At 44.6% G+C, this 26225-nt stretch overlaps 2 protein-coding genes and 1 pseudogene across 11 annotated transcripts in view; 2 read left to right on the forward strand and 1 right to left on the reverse strand.

Annotated features, from left to right (window-relative positions):
- LOC126494358 (zinc finger protein 14-like) overlaps positions 1-26225 on the forward strand; it is a 239788-nt gene that overhangs the window by 98087 nt on the left and 115476 nt on the right. The window lies entirely within an intron of this gene.
- Positions 1241-18285, forward strand: LOC126494360 (zinc finger protein 709-like). 7 transcript variants are annotated; one of them, XM_050131671.1, is made up of 6 exons: positions 1241-1359; positions 7080-7131; positions 10658-10784; positions 12113-12170; positions 12991-13126; positions 14629-15196. In XM_050131671.1, the coding sequence occupies exons 2-6, from the start codon at positions 7129-7131 to the stop codon at positions 14710-14712; spliced, it is 408 nt and encodes a 135-aa protein (XP_049987628.1). In that variant the 5' UTR covers positions 1241-1359; positions 7080-7128; the 3' UTR covers positions 14713-15196. The 7 variants fall into 7 exon arrangements, 5 of the variants coding, with proteins under 5 accessions (XP_049987628.1, XP_049987624.1, XP_049987623.1 ...); XR_007589982.1 differs by adding an exon at positions 17716-17822 and having other exon boundaries at positions 1247-1359; positions 12991-14905; XR_007589981.1 differs by having other exon boundaries at positions 1247-1359; positions 12991-14905; positions 15054-15182.
- Positions 22389-23990, reverse strand: LOC126494364 (adenylate kinase 2, mitochondrial-like; annotated as a pseudogene).

Here is a 26225-nt window from a genome sequence, read left to right on the forward strand (position 1 = left end):
TCTTCTTCTTTTCTCTCTCTCTCTCTCTCTCTCTCTCTCTCTCTCTCTCTCTCTCTCTCTCTGAGACAGGGTTTCTCTGTGTAACTCTGGCTATCCTGGAGCTCACTCTGTAGAACAAGCTGGCCTCTAACTCAGAGATTAGACTGTCTCTGCATCTCGAGTGCTGGGATTCAAGGCACAGGCCAACACCGCCTGGCTTTTTTCTCTTCTTTAGAAAAAGAACGGGTGCACACCTTTAATCCCAGCACTTGGGAGACAGAGGCAGGCAGATCTTGTAGTTCGAAGCCAGCCAGGTCTACAGAGCGAGCTCCAGGACAGCTACACAAAGAAACTCTGTCTGGAAAAACCAATAAATAAGCAGGGTGGTGGTGGTGGCACATACGGGACGTAGAGGCAGGCAGATCTCTGAGTTCGAATCTAGCCTGGTCTACAAAGTGAGTTCCATTACAGCCAGGGTTGTTACACAAAGAAACCCTGTCTCGAATATACCAACAAAACAAAAAATAAAAACAAAACCAATAGATAAAATTTGTAATTATTTAGTGACTATGTGTATATGTGTATATGTAGGACATACTCTTGGAGGTCAGAGGACAGCTTCCCCGGAGTTGGTTTTCTCCTTCCATGTTCAGGCTTAACCTACTAAGACATTTCCTTGGTACATGACTTCAATTTCTTGTTTTGTTGTTTTGTTTAAATTGGAATTTTTGTAAAGGCCTGGACGGGATCGATGGGGGCGGGATAAAAGGAGCAGAGATCTTAACTAGATTAGTTTGGAAGAACACGTGTGCTATGAAAATAGAGAAAATGAATACTTGTGTTAACCTACTGTTCCTGCTCCCTGGAGAATCTCAGGTCCTGTTTCGTGTGTGTGTGTGTGTGTGTGTGTGTGTGTGTGTGTGTGTGTGTGTGTGTGTGGCAGCAGGGTTACTGCAACGAACACTCGGTGTGTAGTAGAGTGTGCAGAACGGCGACTTGGTGCCCAGGAGGAATTATTAGACATGCTATGAGAACAGCTTTACCAGGGAGGAGGAAAGTCTGCTTTAAATGCAACTCTCCCCTGACCTCGGCCAGGTCAGCTCAGGCTTGGAAGCCCGGCATAGGAGGGCGGGGCTATGGCTGTCATTTGAGTCCTATGCCTCGGCCTTTGGGAGCTGGTGTCACTCAGGCCTAGCTAGCCAATCAGGGCCTGGGAGCGCTCCGTCTAATCAGGAGCGCCGACGGGCAGCGAGAGGCGGGCTCCTATCGGCCGCCATACTGTGGGCTTGGCGCCGCGGCCGAGGGTACGCTGTGCGGCATCGCGAGCCCCGCCGCCGGGAGCTGTGCGGAGCCTCGGGCGACTCGGGAAGCCGCGCCATGGTGAGCGAGGGCGACCGTCCCAGCAGGCTGTGCTGCATCCTCCCCGGGGCTCGGGCGGGGCCGGCAGCGCTGTCCTGTGTTTTGTGGCGCCGGGCCCGGTATCCTCGGCCCACGGGCCGCGCCTGCGCAGAGCATCGCAGCGGGAGCCCCGCCCTGCACCGGGGGCCCCTCGCTGTACTGTGTGGTGCTGGCGGCTTGGTCCTGCTTTGCGTGTCTCATCAGAAAGCTGTGAAACTCTAGGTCGTCTAGTTATCTTATAGAAGTTCAGAATTTTGCATTTAACATTTAGGTCAAGCATTCAACTTGAGTTAATATTGTGAAACGTTAATCTTTTTTAAAAAATTGCTTTTATTTTATGTGCATTGGTGTTTTGCCGGTATGTATATCTGAGGGTGTCGGATCTCCTGGAACTGTAGTCGCAGACAGTTGTGAGCTTCCATGTGGGTACTGGGAATTGAACCTAGATCCTCTGGAAGAATAGCTAATGCTCTCGACTGCCCCATTATTAAAAGTTTGTCTGGTTAATTTCTTTGTGTGTAAAGGCATTGGTTCTGCCAATACATTTTACCACTCTCCATCTCGTTGAGTTTCCCTTGGTCAAAAGAAAAGGTTATACTTTTTGTGATTTTTTTCTTTCTTTCTTTCTTTCTTTCTTTCTTTCTTTCTTTCTTTCTTTTTCTTTTTCTTTTTCCCCTTTGGTTTTTCGAGACAGGTTTCTCTGTAGCTTTGGAGCCTGTCCTGGAACTAGCTCTTGTAGACCAGGCTGGCCTCGAACTCACAGAGATTCACATGCCTCTGTCTCCCGAGTGCTGGGCTTAAAGGCGTGTGCCACGACCACCCAGCATATAGTCTTAACTTAATTGGTAGTGTAACCGTAGGTCTGTGTGCTGTTCCACCGAAATTGTGTGTACCATTTTGAGTTTTTCCCTCCTCTCCCTATAAAATTCAGAATTAGTTTATTAGTTTTAAGTAAGTTAGGATTTTTATTGCCATTATTGAATTTATAGTGGTGGATTGAGGAAACCTGACATTTTAGTACTGAAGCTTCCTGTTTCTTAAGCATGGAGTATATTGCTAATTTTTGGATTAAAAACCTGTAGTCCTTGCTGGATGGGTTGGTCAACCGTTAATCCCAGGATTTGGGAGGAAGAGGCAGGCAGATTGAGGATAGCTTGGTTTACACAGGTAGAAAATTCCAGGTTAGCCAGGGCTCTGTAGTGACACCCTGTCTCAAAGAGATGAGTGGATGGCCTGTGGTGATGGCTCAGTGCTTAAGACAGTATTGTTCTCTGGGCAGTGGTGGCTCCCACCTTTAATCCCAGCACTCAGGAGGCTGAGGCAGGTGGATCTCTGAGTTAGAGGCCAGCTTGGTCTGCAAAGGCTTCTAAGCCACACAGAGAAACAGAGAAACCCTGTCTCTGAAAACCAAAAGAAAAAAAAGTCATTTTGCACTTATAAAGGACCTACCTCAAGTGGCTCACAACTGCCTGTAACTCCAGTCCCAGAACATCCAATGTCCTCTGCTGGCCTCCAAGGGGCTGGAGAGTTGGCTTAGCAGTTAAGAGCACTTGTTGCTCTTACAGAGGACACAGGTTCAATTCCCAGCACCCACATGGCAGCTTACAATCTTCTGTAACTAGTCTTGGGATACAGGCCTCCTCTGGATCCACAGGCACCAGGCATCCACACAGTATACATACATATATGCAGACAGAACACTAATGTGCATAAAATAATAAATCTAAAAATAAAGTAAGTTTTCTGTCAGTCAGAGAGGTGTACTGCCTCTTTTGGTATGTATCTAAAACTTAGACTTCCGCTTTGCCCTTAAGACTTTTTTGATTGTTTAAAGAAAATTAAAAATCTTTTTTTAAAAAACGTAGTTCTTGTCTAAAGGAATATTAAATTTATGTATAACTGTGTCTCCTTTCATCTGTGCTGCCGTAGTGGGTGTGATTTCACTGTTCGTCAGTTCCCTGCTGTTACACAGGACACTGGAAAGGACACTGGCAGACATTGTGTTCAACATTAAACAGCTCATGTTTTCTTATAGTTACTGGTTTTAGTCATATAGTTTCGTGAGTTTTTGTTGATTCTTGGAATTTATTATGAAGATAGTTTCTTTTTTCCTTGTCAATGCACCCTTCATCCCTTGCATGTGTGCAGGCCTGTGCGTACATTTTTTTTTACTTTTTAAAAGAAACCCATCCTTAGATAGTTGGTGGTGGTGCACAGCTTTAATTCTGCACAGGAGGCAGAGGCAGACGGATCTCTGAGTTAGAGGTCAGCCTGGTCTACAGGGTGGGTTTCAGGACAGCCAGGGTCACACACAGAAGCCGTGTCTTAAAAAAGAAAACAGTATATATTTTTTAATGCTCTTACTTTCTTTGAGGCAATGAGGCAAGGTAGCTTTGGGTAGCCTGAAACTTACTGTGTAGACAGGCTGACTTCAAATTCTTACAGCTCTGCCTGCCCCTGCCTCCCCAGGTACTGGGATTAAAGGTGTGCTCTACCATTCCTGGCCCTCATCCCATGCATTTTTATTTTTATTATTTATTTATTTATTTTGGTTTTTCGAGACAGGGTTTCACTGTAGCTTTGGAGCCTGTCCTGAAAGTAGCTCTTGTAGACCAGGCTGGCCTCGAATGCACTTTTAAAAGGACTAGTTTCTTTCTAAAAGATTTATTTCATGTATATAAGTGTTTTGCCTGCATGTAAGTGTGTGTACTTGGTACCTATGGCCAGAGGGCGTGCTAGACCCCATGAAATTGGAGTTATTGTTGATCATAAGGTACCAAGTGGGTTCCCTGCAAGAGCAACAAATGCTCTTCTGAGCCACCTCTCCACTCCTCTTGCCATGTATTTTTCCAATTATTGACATAATCATATTTTCTGCTTCTCTTGTTGATAGTGTAATACATTAAATTTAGAATTTTTTTTCCTTTTTGGGTGCCAGGGGTTGAGTTCAGGCTTTGTCCATTCAAGCATATGGTTTAGAACTCAACGTTTACTCAGCTTCAATTAAAATATTTTTTGTTATTGTTTATTTGTGTGTATGTGTCCAAGGAGGTCAGAGGGGTGTCAGGTGCCCTGGAACTGGGGTTATATGTTGCTATGAGCTCCCTGGGGTGGGCACTGGGATCAACTCTGCTGCTCTTTGGGAAGCAGAAAAAGACAAGATCTCCTGAGTAAATTGGGAGCGTGGGGACCATGGGAGAGAATGGGAGAGGAGCAGAGAACAGTGCATAACTCAATAAAATCAATTTAAAAGCAAACGATACATGCTCTTATATGCTGAGCCACTGCTCTAGCTCTCACCCCTTCTGTCCTGGACTGGCCGGGAGGTCACGGCATTAATACCACCTGCACTCTGGAACCCATTTGTGAGATCACAGATGTGTGCTACTATACCTGGCTGTGTGCTACCTTAGAAATACAGTTTAAGCTGGGTGGTGGCGGCGGCGGCGGCACACATCTTTAATCCTAACATTCAGAAGGTAGATGCAGGCGGATCTCTGAGTGTGAGGCCAGCCTGGTCCACAGAGCGAGTTCCAGGACAGGCTCCAAAGGTATACAGAAACCCTGTCTCAAAAAAAAAGAAAGAAAGAAAGAAAAATTTTCCATCTGTTTATAGTTGGTTTTTGTTTTTTCAACTTACTGTCTGTGTAGGATAATGTTGATGTCACAGTTTTAAATTATTTAAAGACAGAATCTCAATATGTAGATCAGGCTGTCCTTGAACTCAGAGCTCCACCTGCCTCTGCTTCCTGTGTGCTGAAATTAAAGATGTGCACCACCACTTTCTATCACTGTTTTAAGTTTCAGGGTTTTTTTTTTTTTTTTTTTGATAATCCATGCCCATTGAAACTGTTATCTCTCTTTGAATGTCTCTTGATATCTTTTTCATTTCTAAAAATTTTATTTCATCTAAATTAGAAGCGTTTGACCATGGGATTGCAGCATTTGTCCTTTTTGTGTGATTATGGTGCCCCCCCCCCCATAGGCCCATGTGTGTGACCCGATTGCCACCAGCTGGTGGGTGGCTCAGCTTTTAGTAACTCTAGCACTGAAGGGTCTGAGTGGTTCTGACCTCCATGGTCTGGAACACATGTGATACATACATAGAGACACTTAAACAGACACATGAATAAATATAAAAATAAAATCTTGGGGCTTGAGAGATGGCTCAGAAGTTAAGAGAACTGGCTGCTCTTCCTAAGGTTCTCAGTTCAATTCCCAGCAACCACATGGCAGCTTGCAACCATCTGTATTGAGATCTGGTGCCCTCTTCTGGCATGGAGGTGTATAGCCAGGAGGAATATTGTCTATATAATGAATAAATCTTAAAAACAATAAAATTTTTAAAAATGTTATGACATCATCTCATTGTATTACTGTTGGCTAAAAATAAAATCCTCAAAAAACATGCGCGCGCGCGCGCACACACACACACACACACACACACACACGGCCTGAGCATTTGAGACTAGTCATGGCGGCACAATTGTTGTCCTAGCACTGGGGAGGCAAAGGTAGGTAGATACCATAAGATTGAGGCCAGCATGATCTATATAGTTAGTTTCAGTCCAACTACTGCTACATAGTGAGTGAGACCTTGTCACTATGATTGTTGCAATAAATATCCCTGGAAGTCAGTTTCTGTGTTCTCCAGGGTTTGCTGTCCCTTTGTTGAGGCCTCAGTTTGCCATTTGTTTAGTATTACCAAAGTTTTTGTTACCAGAACTATTGCCTATGTGTTGGCAATCTGCCTCCGAGTGCACTTTGTATCTAGTTGTTGTTTTTCACAGATTTCTTTGAGTGTCAAGAGTTAAGAAGCAAGACTGGAAAAGGCACATGTGAACATCTTTTAACGCAGCCAGCCTTTGTCCTTCTGTGTCAGGCATATTTTCTGCTGATCCAGCTTCGAGAGAAATTGGGGCTCAAGATGAGAACCTTTTCAGATGTTTTCTGAAAGTGTCTTTTCAACATGCCTTGATATGTGTGTGCTTTTGAAGACCTCAGTTCCTAAGAGAGGATATGTTTTAAAATTTGCCTTTTGTGTCAACTTTATAGTTTGTATGTTCTTGAACTATTTTAGGTAAGACATGCACTATTGTTCCTATAACTATTAGGCAAGACTCTGACATTTACTAAACAGCTGTTAGTCCTTGTCAGATTAGAAATATAAGTTTGGTTGACTACAAAAAAGCCTGTGAGATTTATGGACTACTTCTGCTACATTGAGTTTTTCCTAAAAAGATAGACCATCCTTCTCTTAATTCTATCATGCTCTAGCATTACTTAATTAAAATTGAAACGTTCCGCTCAGGGCTAATGAGATGCCTCAGTGGGTAAGGATCCTGGGGCTAAACCTGTGTTCATCCTCTGACCCGCACATGGGAGAAGAAAACCCAGTCTTGTAAGCCGTTCTCTGAACTCCACATTCACCCCCAAAATAAATGAATGTAATTACCCCTCCCCGCACACACTTGTTCTGAGAAAGGGTCTTACTCTGCAGCTCTGATTGACTTAGAACTCAATATGTTACACTCCGATGGCCTCAAACTCAAAGCGATCCACTTGCCTTTGCCTGCAGAGTCCTGAGATCAAAGACTTGTGCTGCCATGCTCCATGTAGTTTTATTTACTCTATAAAGTATAATTTCCATTTTATTTTATTCTTCCCCATGTGTGTTTTTTTTTTAATCTGTCTTCATGAAGCCAGCTCTTTACGTGGACTTTCAGAGGGCAACACCAGTGGATCTAAGTCATGGTGAGTGTTTGTTTCTTCCAGCCTCCATGATCAATTCTTGACCACCTTACTTTGAGTGGCACTCCTCATACAGTAGTGCAGCCTGGCATAGGTGTAGCATACGCATAAGCGTCGATGATACTGATGGCAGAGGCTCTACTGTGTTTGGAACGATGAACTTCTTACTGCCCTTGTCCTTGGGTACTCCCTGGGCTTAGCTGGCCCCTTTTTACTATGGTGAGTCTTTCTTTTTTGGTCATCGTGTAGGCAAGACCTGAAGAGTGTAATTAAATTATTAAATTACTTTGAGAATAATTTAGTCTTTTTGGTTTTTTGAGACAGGGTTTCACTGTAGTTTTAGAGCCTGTCCTGGAACTCACTTTGTAGACCAGGCTGGCCTCAAACTCACAGAGATCCACCTACCACTGCTTCCCAAATGCTGGGATTAAAGGTGTGCGCCACCACCATCGCCCAGTTATTTATTGTTGTGGGTGTTTTACTCTTTTGGTTTTTTGGGGGGCCTGCCACTCAGCTCCCAGATACGTCACACACAGAGGCTTACTCTTAGTTATGAGTGCCTCACCTTGGCTTGTTTCTTGTGAACTCTTCTTAAAAAAGCCTCTGGGCTTTTTTATCTTTCTCTATTTCTGTATACCTTTCCGTCTTACTCTGAGCCTGGCTGGGTGTCTGGCCCGAGACGTTCTCCTCTCCTTGTTCTTGTGTTCCTAGTTCTCTTCTGCTCATGTTTCTCTTATTTATAGTCTCTGCCTGCTAGCCCTGCCTGTCCTTGCTCCTGCCTTGCTATTGGCCGTTCATTTCTTTATTAGGACCATCTGGTGTTTTAGACCGGCACAGTAACGCAGCTGTGAGGACCATGCTTTGACAAGTATACAACTTACCAGGGCATGAGGGTTAGACTAGTAAAGGGTACGAAGACTCAAGTGAAAATGATGAAACAGAAAACAGGATAGTACGGGGAGGGAGTTCCAGGGAAGACTGCCTGCGTTTAATTTTCCATACGCTTTTATATCCAGTACAACGGGGAAGAAGTGAAAGGACAACTAGAGCAGTTGTTTGCTTCACACTTTGAACCATCAAGTCATTAGCATTCTGTTGTTCAGGCAGTGAACCCACCCGAGACCAAGTATCCTGAAGGCAGCCACTCCCTAGGTCAAACCTCCTATTTCAAAAGAAGGAGCAAAAGTATGCTTGAATTTCTGACCATTGGTCAGGGTGGAGTGGATCTACCTATATGGGCCATCATCCTAATGTCAAAAACACCAAGTGACCACACCCGAGGTCAGGATGTGTAGCCACACTTGTCAACAACTTTGAACAAGCTAAACTGACCTTCAGACAAGGTGGAAATAGGCTCACATTTTTGGGCCTCCACACACACCTTCACAGTTAAACAAATGTAGCGTAAACAAAAGTCACTCACCTGAAAATAATATTCCTCAACAACTTATTTTTGTTTTTTTCTTTAGATTTATTTACTTTAGTATTTTTATGTGTGTGTATGAGTGTTTTTCCTACATGTATATATGTTCACAACATGTGTGTTTCTTGCCTGCAGAGGTAAATAAGAAGAGGTTTTGGATCTTTGGAACTGGGGTCACAGATGGGTGTGAGCTGCCATGTGGGTCCTGGGAATCGAACCTGGATCTTCTGCAAAATCAACAAGCACTCTTAAACACTGAGCCATCTCTTCAGTCCCTATATCTTTATTTTGAGGGAGGCCTGGAACTCCCTATGTGGACTAGGTTGGACTTCAGCTCACAGAGATCCACCAACCGACTAGGCTGGACTTCAGCTTACAGAGATCCGCCAACCTTTTCCTCTTGAGTGCTGGTATTAAAGGTGTTCACTTTCATGTGAAAAGTTGAAATCTTTAAATATTGATCATCTAGTATTTATATGAGTTGATTTAATTTGTGATACAGGGGAAATTGGGATCCCCTTTGGGGGTTCTTTGTCTCATTAATAAAAGAATTTCAGAATGCACTCACAGAAGCACAAGGCCAATTTTATCAGTGTTTAAAGCAGGGCAGGTGAGCTTCCTGGAGGCGAAGGGGGAAGCCATGGAGGCATGGAGGGAGATGCATAGCCAACAAGCAGTATGGTGGCGGGGAGCTTTAGAGAAGGAGTTAAGGGAACACAAAATATTGGGGTGGAGGACAAAGAGTTAAAGTATGCTTAGAAAAGAGATAGAGCCAGGCTGTGGTGGCACAGAGCCAGGCTGTGGTGGCGCACACCTTTAATCCCAGCACCTGGGAGGCAGAGGCAGAGGCAGAGGCAGAGGCAGAGGCAGAGGCAGAGGCAGAGGCAGAGGCAGGTGGATCTCAGTGAGTTTGATGTAGCCTGGTCTACAAAATGAGTTCCAATGTAACCAAGACTATTAAACAGAGAAGGACTATTACACAGAGAAAGCCTGTCTCGAAAAGCCAAGTGACCGACCAACTGACCAACCGACCAACCAACACAAAAGAGAGAGGAGGGAAAATATGCTTTTCTGAGAAAAGCTGGGCAGACTTAACCCTATGTGATTGTGGTGGGCCAGGGATTCTGGAAAGGGAAAGAAAGTAACTCACTGAAGAACGAATGACTGCAGCTGTCTCTTTAGCATAGCGAGCCGCCTTCCTAGGGAACTCCCTTTGCCAGAGTGGTGGAATCGGCTGAGCTGGAGTGTTAGATCTCCACCCAGGCATGAGAGACTGTTCTCTCCCCTAACATTTGGACTGAAGTAAGCTGTACGCTGGAGTCTTAATGATTTCTTTTTCTGTTAGCACATAGGATGGGCTCATTTCCCCATTTAAGTGGTGACAGCATTTGTGACTAGTGCTTTAGCTTCTTGAGCCATCTAACCTGCTACTACTTCAAGGAAGTTCGTCACACACATTGTCTTTGGCTTTTCTGAGTTTGTAAGGAAAATGGTTCTGAATTGCCACAGTATTCTTATAACTCATTGTTCTGAGTGGTTTATTCTCATTTTTGTGTTTGTTCATGAGCTCTCCCCATTATCCTGTTCTGTCCACCCAGCAAACCTTAAACTCTGTACACATAGATGTCTAAAGACAGACAGCTCTGTTCTGAGTACAGATGGTGGGACTTTCTGTGAGTGAGCATTGGGTTAAGCTGCCCTGTACTCTAATTCCCAGGCCACTTAACGAGAGCAGTGTTTTTGCTTGAATGTTGCTGTTCACAGCTGTTCAGTGTTTGCATTAGAGCTCCTCTGTTTTGAGGTACATGTGGAGATTGCAAACATACGTGAACACTTTTATCAGTTGAGTACACATTCGGAGTCCTGTCAGCTGTTTTATTAAAAAATTAATTTTTATTTTCTGTATATGGTGTTTTGCCTGCATGTTTATCTTTATGATTGTATCAGATCCTAGAGTTACAGACAGTTGGGAGCTGCCATGTGGGTGCAGGGAATTGAATTTGGGTATTCTGGAAGAGCAGTCAGTGCTTTTAACCATTGAACCATCTCTCATCCGCTCACCCCCACGCCATCAGTTCTTTTATACATATGTGTGGGATGTTTTAGGACCTGGTGAGCTTTGAGGACGTGGCTGTGCACTTCACCCAGGAAGAGTGGGCTTTGCTGGATCCTTCCCAGAAGAGTCTGTACAGAGATGTGATGCTGGAGACCTGCAGGAACCTCGCTGCCGTGGGTGAGACTTGTGCTTCTTTTCCTTAGCTAAGTTAGAGAGCAAGTGTTTCCCTCTTAGAAATGGTCTTGTGTGATTTGGGTATAGAAAGGGAAGAATTTGGTGAGTAAGTGACAGAATAGTAGCAGGTTAGATGGCTCAAGAAGCTAAAGCCTGATGGAGGGGCTGAGCCAGTTCCCGAGGTGTCTTTTTTTTTCTTTTTTCTTTTTTTTTTTTTTTGGTTTTTCGAGACAGAGTTTCTCTGTAGCTTTGGAGCCTGTCCTGGAACTAGCTCTTGCAACCCAGGCTAGCGTTGAACTCACAGAGATCCGCCTGCCTCTGCCTCCCAAGTGCTGGGATTAAAGACGTGCAACACCACTGCCTGACACAGTAAGCACTCTTAACCCCTGAGCCATATCACCAACCCTTCTTTTATCATCTTAAAAAAAATTGTTGCCAGGCTGTGGTGGCACACACCTTTAATCCCAGCACTTGGGAGGCAGAGGTAGGAGGATCTTTGTGAGTTTAAGGCTAGCCTGGTCTAGAGTGAGTTCCGGGACTGTCTCCATAGCTACTGAGAAATCCTGTCTTGAAAATATGATGATGATGATGATAATGATGATGAGGATGACGACGATGACAATGACGATGAAGATGATGAAGATGATGATGATGAAGATGATGATGATGACGATGATGAAGATGACAATGATGATGAAGATGATGATGACGATGACAATAACAACAATGACGATGATGATGAAGATGAAGAAGATGATGATGGTGAAGATGATGACAATGATGATGACGATGATAATGAAGATGATAACGATGATGATGATGATGACAATGACGATGATGATGAAGATGAAGATGATGATGACGACGAAGATGAAGATGATGAAGACGAAGATGATGATGACGATGATGATGATGATGATGATGATGATGAAGAAGAAGAATATACGTGTGAGGGGCATTGAGGGGATGTGCGTGTGTGTGTAAGTGCAGGAGCCCCTGGAGGGAAGAGACTTGGGATTCCTCTGAAGCTGGAGTTGCAGTAGGGGTTGTGTGCTGCCCAGTGTGGGAAATGGGAACCAAAGTTGTGTTCTTGCATGAAAGGTAAGTATTCTTAACCAGGGAGCTTTATTTCCATCTTCTGGTTTTCAGAAATTTCTGACCTTTTTTTTCAAAGTAGGGTTTCACCATGTAGATGAGTTTGGCCTTGAACTCACAGAGACCACCTGCCTCTGCCTTCTGAGTGCCTAGGTTAAAAGCATTTGCCACCACCTCCAGCTTTGTTTTCATTAATTTCTAATAATTTATCATAAATTTTTGGTACTGTATTTTAGGCTATATATGGGAAGAACAGAATATTGAAGATGGCAAAAATTTTGGAAGATATGAAAGGTAATTTGCATGTATAAGTGGAATCAAATGTCTTATAGAAATTTTAACATGCCTTATAAACTTAATTAAATCACAAAGAGAAATCACTTTTAATTTATCCATCATTAGAAACTTCTCATCAAAAATATGCACTTCAGTGTGAGAATGCTACTTAGTCTTTGCAACGTAATCCCTTGGATGCAGTGCCAGTGAATGTCACTGTTTGAGATAGCTCTGCGGGAGGCCTATTGTCGGGAGCCACCAGTCGTTCAGGTTCACACCAGCGTTCTGTCTGGCAAAAAGGATACAGTGGAAACAGTGTTGACCTGGACCTTAATAATAAGCAGTCAGTAGAAACTAATTTGGTTGTCTTTTTGTTTTGCTTTGTATTTTTAAGACAGAGTCTCTCTGTGTAGTTCTGGCTGTCCTGGAATTGTCTCTGTAGACCAGGCTGGTCTCAAACTCACAGAGATCTATCTGCCTCCACCTTCTGAGTACTGGGATTAAAGGTGTGCACCACCACCACCCAGCATCTTGTTTTTGAGACAGGTATCACTGTGTAACTCTGACTGGCCTGGACCTCATTATGTTAATCAGACTGGCCTCTAGCTCCCAGAGACCCACCTGCTTCTTGGGATTAAAGACATGCACCTCCAAGCCTGGCTGCGTGTCATGTTTCATAGAAGTTGTAGATTAGAGAGTAAAGAGGGTGGGCAGGGTGTCAAAAACCTAAATCCTTGTACCAGACCTCAATATGAGTGTCCTGCTTCCTATTGCTGTTAAAGCTCTGTGACTGTCATGTCTGTGAAGAGGTTTTCATGTGTCACTCATCCTTTAACAGACACATCATATCTCACTCTGAATACACTCCATATGAGCATGAGGACTATGCAAGCAAGCCCTACGATTCCAGTTCTCTCACAAATATTCATACGTATGTGGGTGCTCACGCTGTGAATGGACCTTGTGAATGTGAGGTATGTTTAAAATCCCTTGGTTTTACAAGTACATTTGGAATTTATCACCAAACTCAGAGTGGAGAAAACTTCTGTGACTACAAGGAATGTGGAAAGCCTTCAGTTTATCCTAGCTCACTTTACACACACGGAGGAACTCACGTTGTAAGGAAATGCTATGAGTGTAACCAGTGTGGGAAAGCTCTGAGTTCTTCCAGTTCCCTTCAAAGGCATGAGAGAATTCACACAGGAGAAAGACCCCATAAATGTAACCAGTGTGGGAAAGCTCTGAGTTCCTCCACTTCACTTCAGAGGCATGAGAGAATTCACACAGGAGAAAGACCCTATAAATGTAACCAGTGTGCGAAAGCCTTTAGATGTCACAGTGCCCTTCAGTTACATGAAAGAATCCATACTGGTCAGAAGCCGTATGAGTGCCAGCAGTGTGGGAAAGCCTTTACATGTCACAGTTACCTTCGATTACATGAAAGGACTCATACTGGAGAGAAACCCTATGAGTGTAAGCAGTGTGGTAAAGCCTTCAGATGTCAAACTTCCTATCATAGACATAAAATTATTCATGGTGGAGAAACAGTCTATGAATGTAAACAATGTAGTAGGCTCTTCATTTACCCGTCTTTACTTCAGATGCACGAAAGAACTCACACTAGTGAGAGACCATATAAATGTAAAGACTGTGGCAAGTCATTCCTCTACCCCTCTTTACTTCAAATGCATGAAAGAACCCACACTGGTGAAAAGCCCTATGAATGTAAACAATGTGGTACAGCCTTTAGACATCACTCTTCCCTTCGACTGCACGAAAGAACTCACACGGGAGAAAAGCCCTATGAGTGTCCACAGTGTGGGAAAGCCTTTACTCGTCACACTTCCCTTCGATTACATGAAATAACTCACACCGGAGAGAAACCTTATAAATGTAAAGAATGCGGAAAAGCCTTTAGACATCACTCTTCCCTTCGGTTGCACGGAAGAATTCATAGTGGAGAGAAACCCTATGAATGTAAACAATGTGATAAAGCCTTTATACGGTACAGTTACCTTCGATTACATGAAAGAACACACACAGGAGAAAAACCTTATGAATGCAAGCAATGTGGGAAAGCCTTCAGCCGTCACAGTTCCTTTCAGAGACATAAATCTATTCACGCTGTGGAAAACCCCTATGAATGTCAGCCGTATCTAATTCCTTTATCGCTGTTTCCTCCAAATACATCAGATAACTCATACTGGTGAAAAACACTATGATGTGAACAGTGTGTTAAAATGTTTATCCTTATCCACTTAAAACACATGTAAGAACTGAAGATGTCACATGATAAACCTTATCCATAAACGATATGGTTTAGACTTTAAATGTACTAAGGAATTTATTGTAGGTATAGTTTCTACAAATGTGCAGTATGTGGTAAGTCCTTTCACAGAAACAAACTAATTCATGCGGGGAAAATGCCTTATGAATGGAAACGATATGGTTAGTCTTTTATCCCTGTTTGCTTCAGACACATGAAAGAACTGAAAATGCAAAATGCCGTGAGTGTTGGCAGCATGCTGGAGCCTTCAGAAGATGCAGGTCCCTTTGTTAACATGAAAGACTCTTACTGGAGGGAAAGAAACCGCATGATGTTTAGATGTCATTGCTCCTGTAGATTCTGTGAATGGACTACTGGAAACAGTTCTGTGAGCGAGAGCGCAGCTGACACCTTCAAGCTCACAGTTCCTTTCAAAGGTGTATAATGATTGATGGTGGGACAAGGCCTTATACATGTAAAAAGTATGGTAAGTTTTTGGTTGCTTGGAGAGGGACAGGCATTTTTTGTTGGTAGTATAGCTACCTGTAAGTTGCCTGTGTTCAATAAGCCCAATTAGATTCAGTGGTTCCCCAGGCTGCACTTAGATGGAATCATTGCTTTGTTTCTATCCTCAGTGCTCTTGCTTGTTCAACATGTGTCCAGAAAATGTTCACACAATACTTGGCACACAAATGTGGAGCTCAATGGAACCAAAGATGAGTTTGAGAGGAGCACTTGCCTTTCTCTGCTGTGGGTGATGAGACATGGCCTTGAACAGGGCGGATCATCTGCAGTTGATTATCAAGTGGCTATCTTTTCAGTACGCCATGGAACAGTGTGCCGCCTTGTTGCAGTACCAGTTGCGTTGTTTGTACTGTGCAACTCCTCTAGTATGGAGTGCTCCCCTTCTGTGACAAAGAGCTTTGCCACATGAACCTTCCCCTCCCTCCCACAGCTGTCAAGTTCAAGAGTGTATTACAGTTCCTGTAAGTAGCACAGACGGAATAGAATTAAGTAGGCATCAGGTGCACGGCCCTTCATTGGGTAAGAAGACATGCAAATAAGCCTTCGCTGTCTACTAGCATGAACTTGCCCCTTTGGTGGAGGGATTGTTTGAGGAAGAGATGCAGATGCTGTCCACTGTATTGGCCTTCAGATTGGCAGGGAAACTAAGGAAGGAGGGTGGGAGTGAGGATGGGAACAAATGCCGGCTTCCAGTTTTTTACATCTGGAGATGGCATAAGGGGAACAAATGAAAAGTTCTGTCTGCTGAGTAGTCCCTTTGGGATCTAAAATGTGAAGCCTATATAAAGTTTTGACCAGTGAGGGAGAGAAGTAGAAGTGGTGATAATGTTCCCCTTCGTCCTGACTTTTACTACGGAAGAGTCCGAGCGCAGTGGCCCAGCCTGTGTATGGAGGACTAAACAGTGGCCCAGTAAAAGGAGCTGTGATAATCAGTAAATATTCTTTTTTTGGAAGGCTGTACAGCTTGAGAAAAAAAAAAAAACATAATGAAGAAAGATTTGATAAAGCACTGCAGCTGAAAAGTCCAAGCTTTTGCTGGAGTTGTTTCCCCAGAATAAGTTGTGTGCTCTCCTGCAGAAAAGCGTGCTTGTGCGTAACCTGTTTGTTCAGCTCAGGACCCTCTCAGCAGCTAGGGGCGTCCGCTGAAGAGGCAGCAGTGTGCTACAGCATGGGCCTAGAGGCTGTCAGTCCCAGGAAGTCCACGGGAACACAGCAGGTGATCATGTCTGGGCTTCCCCTGGGCTCCTACACCAGTGAGAGAACAAGAACCAGCTCTTTCCCCACCCAGGCTGCATGCAGGATGAGGGTGCAGACGGCTCATGAAGAATGATGGTTCAGGGTAGGGTGCACCTCCCTCTGCAACACTGGATCCAGTACTGATTTTGATTTTTTTTTTCCCTTGAGGCAAGTTTCTAGGTAGCCCAGACTGGCCTCAAATTCACTATATAGCTGAGGATAATCTTGGAAGTCCTGATCCTCCTGCCTCCTCTTTCTAAATACTGGGGTTGCATGCATGAGTCACCCCATCTGGCTTCCTGTGCTTTGAAACAGTCCCAGGCTTCACGCATGCACTCTCCGCTATGCTGTGTCCTCTGGTCAACACTGAGGAAACACTTGGTACAGAATCTTCATGGATCTTTTTAATATTTGTTTATTGCCCTCTTCACTCTTCCTGACTCCCCAGTCCAGCTAGCACTTGTTTGATCCTCCAGTGATCCTGATACCCCTGTGTAAATAGGTTTCTTTCACTTCACCGCTGACATAACGCTAGCCTGTGAGTGTTCCACAGAGTTAGAAAAGCATCTGTGTGAGCTAAAAGAATGACGATCAGAAGGGCAGCACACATACATGTGCGCAGGGCAGGCACATGGGAAATTCTTGTGATGTTATGGTTGGGTAAGATACGTGATACAAAATAAGGAGAGTGAGGGAATTCTTTCGCAGCCAATGGCTGACATTAAGCATTACAAGAACAGTTGAGGAGCTCGAGTGAAAGTGCCCTGTGTGCGTGGGCAGAGATTTTCAGAGCATAGACTCCTCAGTGACGATGCAGTGTTGGGTGGGCTACTTCTCCAAGAGATGTCCCAGAAGTCCCTAGACAGTGCTGGCTGTTGCCAATGCTCTTTGTTGTCCCTAGAACTAGAGTTAATACTGTTCCTGAAGACACCACATGCTTTGGTTGCTGAATGTGGAGAAAACAAGCTGAAGCTGAGCTGGAAGTGTCCTTCTTGCTGGCCAGCTTTAGAGGACCTGGAGGTGCAGGCTCCGAACCCTGTATGTTACTAAAATTGGCAAGCAAGATGTGCCTACTAGGGCTGGTGAGATGGCCCAGCTGGTGAAGGTGCTTGCTGCCAAGACTGGCAACTTGAGTTAGATCTCAGAACCCACGTGATGGAAAGAGAACTAAATCCTGCAAGTTGTCTTCTGACTTCCTCATTCATGGTGATGCTGTGGTATGCATCTTCCTTGTACAATATAGAAATAAATGTCATAGGCTCTGTGACTGTAGTGGCATGACTTAATGAGAGTGGCCAAATGCTGCAGGGCTCAATTCACATCTCTAAGACCCATCCGCAGGCTATGGCTAGAGAGTCATAGGCCCTGGTGGTAAAGCTATTGGTGTTTGCCTAAACGGGTATATTTCTGTGAAATGACTGTATCGGGTTCTGTGTTTAATGCTTGTAGACTGTTGCTCCAGTCAGTTTTTGGAAAGAGAAGCTCCTTTTTGCTGTAGGCAATAGTTACTGATGAGATTTTATCACCCTTTTCTAGGCTTGGCACATTCTGGAAAAGGGGATACCAGAGGAAGGGATGGCATGCTTTGGAATGCTGCCCTTTGAGCATGCCATTGTCCTTGAAATTTCAGTACCTTTGATGACCTGCAGGAGGCCCACACAAGATTGCCTTTCGTATTCATGTGGAAGGATGGGCACGGGAGCCCTGGCACCTTCCCTGACGATACAGGCAGTTAATATTCACTACAGGGAGGGATCCGGAGACCTTTGTCTCTCCCTGAATATATTTTTTTGTTTTGACTTTTTGAGACAGAACTTCTCTGTGTAGCTCTGGCTGTTCTGGAACTCACCCTGTAGACCAGGCTGGCCTCAAACTCACAGAGATCCGCCTGCCTCTGCCTCCCTAGTGCTGGGATTAAAGGTGTGTGCCACCATGTCCAGCATATACCTGAGTATTTTTAGACAGTTAATGATATTTAGACAAGACCTCCCTCCTCCTCTGAATATTAAAGCAGATAAAGGGAGAAACCCTTTCTTCAGTGGAATACCTACCTATGATTTTCCATGTTCCTGTCAGTAGCCCTAATTAAAATAATTGGTTGATCAAGCTGTACTTGTGTCAAATCTTTTCCGTGTTTCTGTGTTTGGTGCCCTTGTCAGAGGTGGACAGACACTCAGACCTTAGAAAGTTCACATAGTTGTATTGGTTTGTGTTTGGGCTTTTTTGTTTTGTTTTTCGAGACAGGGTTTCTCTGTGTGACTGGTCTGACTGTCCTGGAATTCACTTCATAGAATAGGCTGACTTCGAACTCACAGAGATCTGCCTGCCTCTGCATCCTGAGTGCTGGGATTAAAGGTGTGCACCACCACCACCTGACTACACATTGTACTGTAATGAGTTACATTGACAAACTGTCATGTTGCTTAAGTTTGTTGAGAGCAGACTGGGAGGGTGCACTCTCCCTTTTTCAGATTCAGACATGTTTTTCTCAGGTTTTCTCTATCCTACCCTGGTGGTGACAGGAGGAGGTTGTTCAGCAGTAGCTGTGGATATTTAAAGCATGGTGGTTCTGGGCAGTGGTGGTGCACTCCTTTAATCCCAGCACTTGGGAGATAGAGGCAGACAGATCTGAGTTTGAGGCCAGCCTAGACTACACAGACAGGTCTCGGGTGTCACCTTTGTGAACAGACAGGAGGTGAACCATCTCAAGGTTGCAGTGGAAATAAAATCCAGATGCTGATAACCTCAGCGATGCTTCCCTGGTGTATTTCTGCTGGGTTTTCCAAGTGTCACTTGTTTGCTTTTTTATTATTTTCTTATTTTATACATTCACGTTTTGCCTGTATGTAGGTCTGTGTACCACATATGTGCCTGGTACCCATGAAGCTGGAAGAGGGCACTCTCTCCACTGACCTCCTTACGCACCATGGCACCACTGTGCGTGTGTGGAGAGGCAGAGAAGAGCAGGTGCGTGTCCCTCCCCTCCACCGAGAAGTGGGGTAGACCAGTACTCTTTCTTCCTAGACCAGCTGCTCCCATATTTTTGGTGGATGCAGTGGGTCGACCAGATGGCTGGGCCCTTTTTCTTTTTTTGAAAATAATACATCACACACACACACACACACACACACACACACACTCGTTGACCAGTTGGCTCTGTGTATTTTATTATTATTTTTTAAATGATAGAAGCAGGTCGACGAATTGTCCTATAAAGTGTTTTGCCTTAAAAACAAAGTCACGACTGGACTCTTTTTTTTTTTTAAATACATTCTACATACACAGGGAGACAGATTATTGTGAGCCGCTATGTATGTGTGGAAATTGAACTCAGAGCAGTCAGTTCTCTTAAGCTTGAATCATTTCTCCAGCCTTGCCCACCCTTACCCCCTACTTGCTTCTTGACTGTGCTGCTCCAGTCTTCTGGGTGTGGTTATTTTCTCATAGAATATTTTGCTCTTCACTTACTAATTCTTCCTTCTGCTTGCTGTTTATTCTTGTTGGTTTATTTGAGACAGCGGCTCACTTTGTTACGTGGCCCTGGCTGGCATAGAACTTATGTATATTAGCCTAGCCTGGAACTCACAAACATCCGCCTGCCTCCGCCTGGCTTTTTTATTAAATTTTAATTGTGTATGTGTGTGTACCTCAATGAACAGAGGTCATGGGGGTCCTGGAAACCAAATTTAGGCCACCAGTACTGGGGGCAGGCTCTATGCCATTTTACCGGCCCTATTGTTTTAATGTTCTTGCTCTATATTTAATATATATATATATGTATGTATATATATATACTTGTTAAGTATGCATAATAAATTCACTTTTTGGAAACAGAGTATGGTCTTAATCCAGACTGTACTGGACACATGTGAGAGTTGGATGAAGGTGAGTGAGGTGATAAGCCCTCTTTATCCACATCTATTCCCTATGTCTGAAGGATCTCGCAGTGTCTGATTTTTGTGATAGGAGCAGCAGGCTGCTTCCCACCACCCAGCTAGCTTTACCTGAAATAATGTATTCTTTTAAACACTGCTTGGCCCATTAGTTCCAGCCTCTTATTGGCTCTTACATATTGATCTAACCCGTTTCTAATAATCTGTGTAGCCCACGAGGTGGCTTACCAGGGAAGATCTTAACCTGCATCTGTCTGGAGTGGGGGAATCATGGCGACTGACTTGACTCAGCTTCTTTCTCCCAGCATTCTGTTCTGTTTACTTCACCTACCTAATTTTCTGTTCTATTAAAGGGCCAAGGCAGTTTCTTTATTTAACCAATGAAACAACACAAAACAGAAGACTCCCACATCATTTCCTCCTTTTCTGTTTAAACAAAAAAAGAAAGACTTTAATTTTTTTTTTTTTTTTTTTTTTTGGCAGGAGGAGGAAGAGCCAGAGACTGGCTCTGGTTTTACTGTTCCCAGATGTAATGTCCAAGCACACAGAGGCACCAGGGAGGTGGCAACAGAACGTACCTTTGCAGGGCTGAGAACAATCCACACACCCTCCCACACAGTGCAAATTCTATACACATTAAGCTACCAGTTATACAATACAAAGAAAACACAAAGAGAATTCTGCACACATAGCGGTTCTTTTCTAGGGGAGCTGCAGGTGAATTCCTCAGCCTGGCTCCTGATGCCCAGGAAGACAAGTTTCCCCCATTCCTACATTTTCTCTCTCAACTCCCTTGCCCCTTGCTAGCCACGCTGACCCACAGGAACATCTTGCGTGTGGATAGTGAGCACACCTGAGGACAGGGACCATGCCATTCTCCACCTGGCCAAGAAAGGTTGCCCAGTGTCTTGTGGGAAAGGATCCACCAAGCCATCTTCTGAGGCTGCTCCTTGTCCCGCCTGGCTACTGGTGACACTGTACACAAGAGATCCTAAGAGACAATACCTAGCTTGATCTTCAGAACTGGCCGTAGCTGTGCACAAGAAAGAGCTCTTGCTAGGGAGGACCTTCTTGCCCACACAGCTGCACAAGTCTGGATCACTTCAGCAATGTCACAGGGACAGATGCATGATGGAGTGTTCCAACTGTGCTCGTTTGTGAGGCAGAGGGTTGCTTCCTTAGTCATGAACTCCTCACCTATGGGACAGGAGGCTGGTTTCCACTGCACACGTTAGCAAAGGTCACAGGAGTAGGGCTCAGGGCATGCACAAGGCCTGTGCACAGTATTTGGTATAATGTCAGTTCTCGGAGCAGAGCTGATTCTTTGTTCGTCAGTCCTGATGCGTGGTGAAAGAACCAAGGTCCAAAGCATCACTTAGTTCATCCTGACTTTGCTCAGTTTATCCTTCTTGGCCACACTGTTGCCATTTTCCAGGTGGGTCTGACAGACTTTTTTTTGAATTGTACATGACAACCCAGAAAAGCCAAAAAAATTCAGACATCCAAACAGTCCAGAGAATGCAAAGATTTGAGCAAATCAGCCATGCTGACATCTCAAGGCAACGCCGGAGATGGGGCATGGAGGAGCAGAGGGGCTGGCTTGGTGAGCACAGGATGTCAGATTCTAGCAAGATGTCTGCAGAACAGTGGCGCCTCCAGCCCAGTTCACTCTGGGGGAAGAGCAGCAATTTCCCAGAAAAATTGCCAGCAGAGGCAGCTTTCCAAGAGTGGGAGCACCAATGGCTTAAGGTCACTTTTGCTGGGAAGTAAACGGATGTCAAACAGGACGAACAAAGCGGCAGCTGAGGGCGCTAACAGTGGGATCTGGGAAGGTAGCCAGAGGCGTGGCCTGGGCAATAGAAGTACAGGCCTGCCAGGCAGCGGACTACTGTCCATTCCGAATTGTCCAGCCCAGCAGGAAGCAGGCATGTGTGTATATTCTGACCCAACATTTATCCAACGCCTGATATGTGGTGGGCACCAAGCCAAGGGCTGGCTTCTTAGAAACTTTGTTTAATGCCGAATGTTGTAGAAGACAGCACCATGGACTTTTGTCAGATGAGGCAGAGCGAAGTATGTGGCTCACCACTGGGGTATGTGATCCACCACTAGACTGAGCTGCCTTGTCTGGCTCAACAAAGGCTTGCCCAGGAGCTGACGGCTACAAGGGTGCGGGCTCCGCTCAGGAGTACACTTCATGACACCGTGCTAACCACCATGAATGGAATGGGCTTCAAAGACAGGTCCAGAATTCGACATCATTTTTTGTCTTGTGATTTAGAATTCTTCAAAAAAAAAAAAAAGCCACAACAGGGATGCAAATTTTCAACATACTTTATTGACTCAGGGGCCAAACACGGCAGCATTTGGTCAGTTACGAAGGCACCTCATTGAAAGATACATCACAATGTTGTCAGAGATCCCAGGCACAGGACTGGAGGATGAGAAGGACAATCTTTGGAAGATTTAGCTTAAAGACATTTTGTTTCCCCTTTCACTGCTGAGTACTGAACCCAGGGCCTTGTAATGCCAGGCACACACATGCCGCTGAACTACATTCCTAGCCCTTGTTCACTTATTGAAAAGGGTCCTGGGGATGAACGAAGGCAAAGTTGTAGGACTAGTGTGTGCCGGGTGGCTGCTGAAGGCTTTGCCCCTAGAGCAGGCGACTCCAAGTGGGAAGAAGTATGTGATCTGTCTCCCCTTGCTCCCCACAATTCCAGTAAAAATGATTTGCTGAACCACCCCCCATGAGATCACACCCCCACCTCCTCCATATGTGCAGGCGAGTCTTTATGGAATGGGGAGTCACTGGCAGCAGCCCGTCGCGCTTGCTGCATACAGGATACACAGGTCCAGTCTGACGGCTACATTCTTGGCCTCGTGATCCATGAACTCCTTACGTGTAAGCTGAGGTCTCTTAGAGCATGATTAGCTTTGTGTTCCAGAGTAAATGAAAACTTGATAGCTTAAAAAATACCTTAGGTCGTTTATACCAATCACCTCCAATCATGGGTTTTTTAAAAAATTAATCTTTTCCCTTCCTTATCCGTTACAAATTCCCACCTATGCATTTTTAAAAAATTCCTTCTAATTGCAACACTGCCGCTGTTCCAAATGCTCGTCCTGAGCCCCTCCCCACCTCCGTCACCATCCTTCCTTCCCGTGACCACCCCTTTCCCTTCTGCCCAGCACCTAAGAGCAGGGATCACACGGCGGGGAGATGAGCAGGGCGCAGTCTCACCTGGCCTTCTTTTACTAGGATGTGGCTTTGGAGAAGGCTGCTAGGATGCTAGCAAACACGATGTCCGGGGTCTCGCGTGCGTCGATGGCACTGTGAATGCCCCGCTTCCTGTAGTACTCCACGAGCGGGGTGGTCTGCGTGTGGTAGGCGTCCAGGCGGATCTTCAAGGCCTTCTCATTGTTATCTGACCTGCGGATCAGGGGCTCTCCAGTAATATCATCTTTCATTGGCTCCTTTGGAGGGTTGAACTCCTCGTGGTAGGACCGGATCAGCAGGGAGTCTGGAATGCTGAACTCAATCACTGAATCCAGCTTCTCCTTCCTCTTTTCCACGAGGTCATCAAGCATTCAGCCTGCCTCACAGTCCTAGGGAAGCCATCTAGAAGAAAGCCATTTTTGCATGAAGGACTCTCCAAATTCTTCTCAATGAGTTCCACAACCATTTCATCACTCACCAGTTTTCCAGCATCCATCGTCGCCTTCAGCTTCTTGCCCAGCTCTGAACCTGAAGCCACCATGGCTCCCAGCATGTCCCCAGTGGCCAAATGGCAGACACAGAAGTTTTCTGCCAATCTGGGTGCCTGGGTCCCCTTGCCAGCCCCGGGAGGCCCCAGCAACACGGCCCCGGATGCCCTTCCGACTCTCCTACTCGGGAGCCAGCGCACTGGGAGCCATGTCTGCCAATGCCTCTCTCTGCCAGCTGCCAGCACAGCTCACCGGCGGGGCTAGAGCTTCCAGGCCAGCGCACAGACTATTCCGGGCTCCAAAAGGCTTTAACTTTAACATAGTAAGATTACAAAACAGTTATCAAGCAAGAGTTACAGTTACAATATTTATATCTACTTTATCTTTTATCATAACTAAGGAAAACTATAACTATCCATTTATTCTTCAACTCCATCAAAGACTCCAGAAGGATATACTATTACCTAAGCAAATAAGAAATCCAAACTCTAGAAATGACAGAGACATCTCACTGCCTGGACAGTCACTCAAAGTTCTTTTGTACCATTGGGGCATCCATCTTCAGCCTTCAGGTCCATAGTATCCAGCAGACATTTTCATGAAGCAGGAAATTTTAAAGACAGTTCAGTCACTTTCTGCTGTGTCCTGCAGAATGTCTCACAGACTCTTTCATGAATCAGGAACCCCGAAAGACCATCTCGCCTTTAGGCAAGTTCAGCAGTCCTCTCTTTGCGGGTTCTTTGTGTCCAGTTTATGTAACAGTCCAGGCAAGAGCAGTTTCTTGCCCAAATGGCTAACCAACTCCATAAGGATCCTCTTCGATGCCCATCTTCCTCTCGAAGGAGCTTGTGCTGCCAGGAGCAGATGTGTCTCATAGTCATAAAAAGCCCTAAGTTATTAAACCATTAAATGCCATGTTCTGTAGTCTTTGAAAGATATGGAGAATGCCTGTCTGAAATATATCTATGCACATCTAGAAAATGTAACTAACATGACTGCAAGCTTGACTATTATTGATGGTTATCCATTAACAATCTATATTTCTTAATTATATGGCACATTTTTAAGTGAACTACACAATCACAATACCTTAATCAAGATCAGAAATACATATACATATAACAAAATTGACCTTAAAACCCATACCAATGCAAATTATTCATATCTATATCATATCAATGCAATTTATTCATATCTATATCATATCCCCCTTTAAATGTAAAAGAACATTTATAAATAATATTTGGGAACATGGGTGCAGTTATTTCTCTCCAAACTGCTTCCTGCTGAACGGGGGCGTCATTAATTAGGTCTTTCATGGTAAAACCTGTGTGCTAGTTTCATCTCAGTTGGCAGTTGAGCGAAGTAATTTTTGAGGGTGTTCACAGCAACCTTTCAGGAGGGCGTGGTCTGTCATACCAAATTGGGATAGAAGCAATCCATAGGGTCTCATTCTCTGTGAAAACAAAAGAAGACCCTCTTCAAAGCATCATATCCTTAGACCCAAATTCTGAAATCATAATACCTTTAGAACATACATGTAGTTTGGCAGACCACACAATGAAATGTTTCTCTGTATTTAGCTCCTTCACAGTAAAAAATTTTAAGGAAAACACAATAATACAAAGAATCCAGACTCTCTGTGAATTTTCCATTTTTACGTGGCTTATTTTTACTCTATCACTTTACTTTATTCTGTCTCTTTAAAGACTTTACCCATTTTTTAAAAGGCATTAACTTTATTCTCTCTTTTTTTCGCTCTCTCTCAAGCCTACGTACACTCATCCAACACTGTGATTCATTTAGTGGTCTTTTATGTCTGAAATATGTTTTATTGTGAATCTGTCATTTTTTTACTATCCAGGAGCACTTTGTTTTGTGCCTTTAAATCACTAAGCGCTTAAGAATCTAAGCTGTGACATTCCTAGGTCAAAAACAGGTACTGCCTGCTTGTCCCGCCCAGTCCAACATGGTGGAGCCTCTCCTGCCTCTGATCCTTGCACATTGCACCACTAGCATGGCAGAGCTGCTTGTGCCTCTGAGCTGCGGCACACAATGTCCTCCTTTTAGGCACACAGCAGTCTAGTTGCCATCAAACAAATCATAGCACTTCACTCCAAATGCTCCATTCAAAGACTCTGTCTCCTGCAGGAGCCAGACAGAGATCGCAATGGTGGCACAGCCCAGAAAGACGGCATTTTAAAACAGCCAGTTTGTTCCTGCTGCTGAGTCAGGAAAATTTCAAAATGGAGGACCTGTTATAATATTGGTCCCTTTAAGAGACAAGCCACGCCCACTCCCTCCCCCATCCGCTGAGGCAGGCTGATCTTCAGCTTCCGGCCTGAGCTCACTCTCTCTTTTCCATCTTCCTCTTGGAGAGGCCGCTTTGCTTCTGCCTCTCTCCCCACTTCTCTGCTTCCCCCCTTCTCTCTCTCTCTCTCTCTC

The sequence above is a fragment of the Alexandromys fortis genome, unplaced genomic scaffold, assembly GCF_014885135.2.
Source record: "Alexandromys fortis isolate MF-2015 unplaced genomic scaffold, M_Fortis_MF-2015_v1.1 scaffold_376, whole genome shotgun sequence".
NCBI lineage: Eukaryota > Metazoa > Chordata > Mammalia > Rodentia > Cricetidae > Alexandromys > Alexandromys fortis.

Bases quoted from the DNA above. Each gene is read 5' to 3' on its own strand.
- LOC126494360 (XM_050131667.1), top strand. The intron at 10,785-12,112 runs GTGAGACTTGTG...ACTGTATTTTAG, and splicing joins CAGGAACCTCGCTGCCGTGG to GCTATATATGGGAAGAACAG. The intron at 12,171-12,990 runs GTAATTTGCATG...ATCCTTTAACAG, and splicing joins AATTTTGGAAGATATGAAAG to ACACATCATATCTCACTCTG.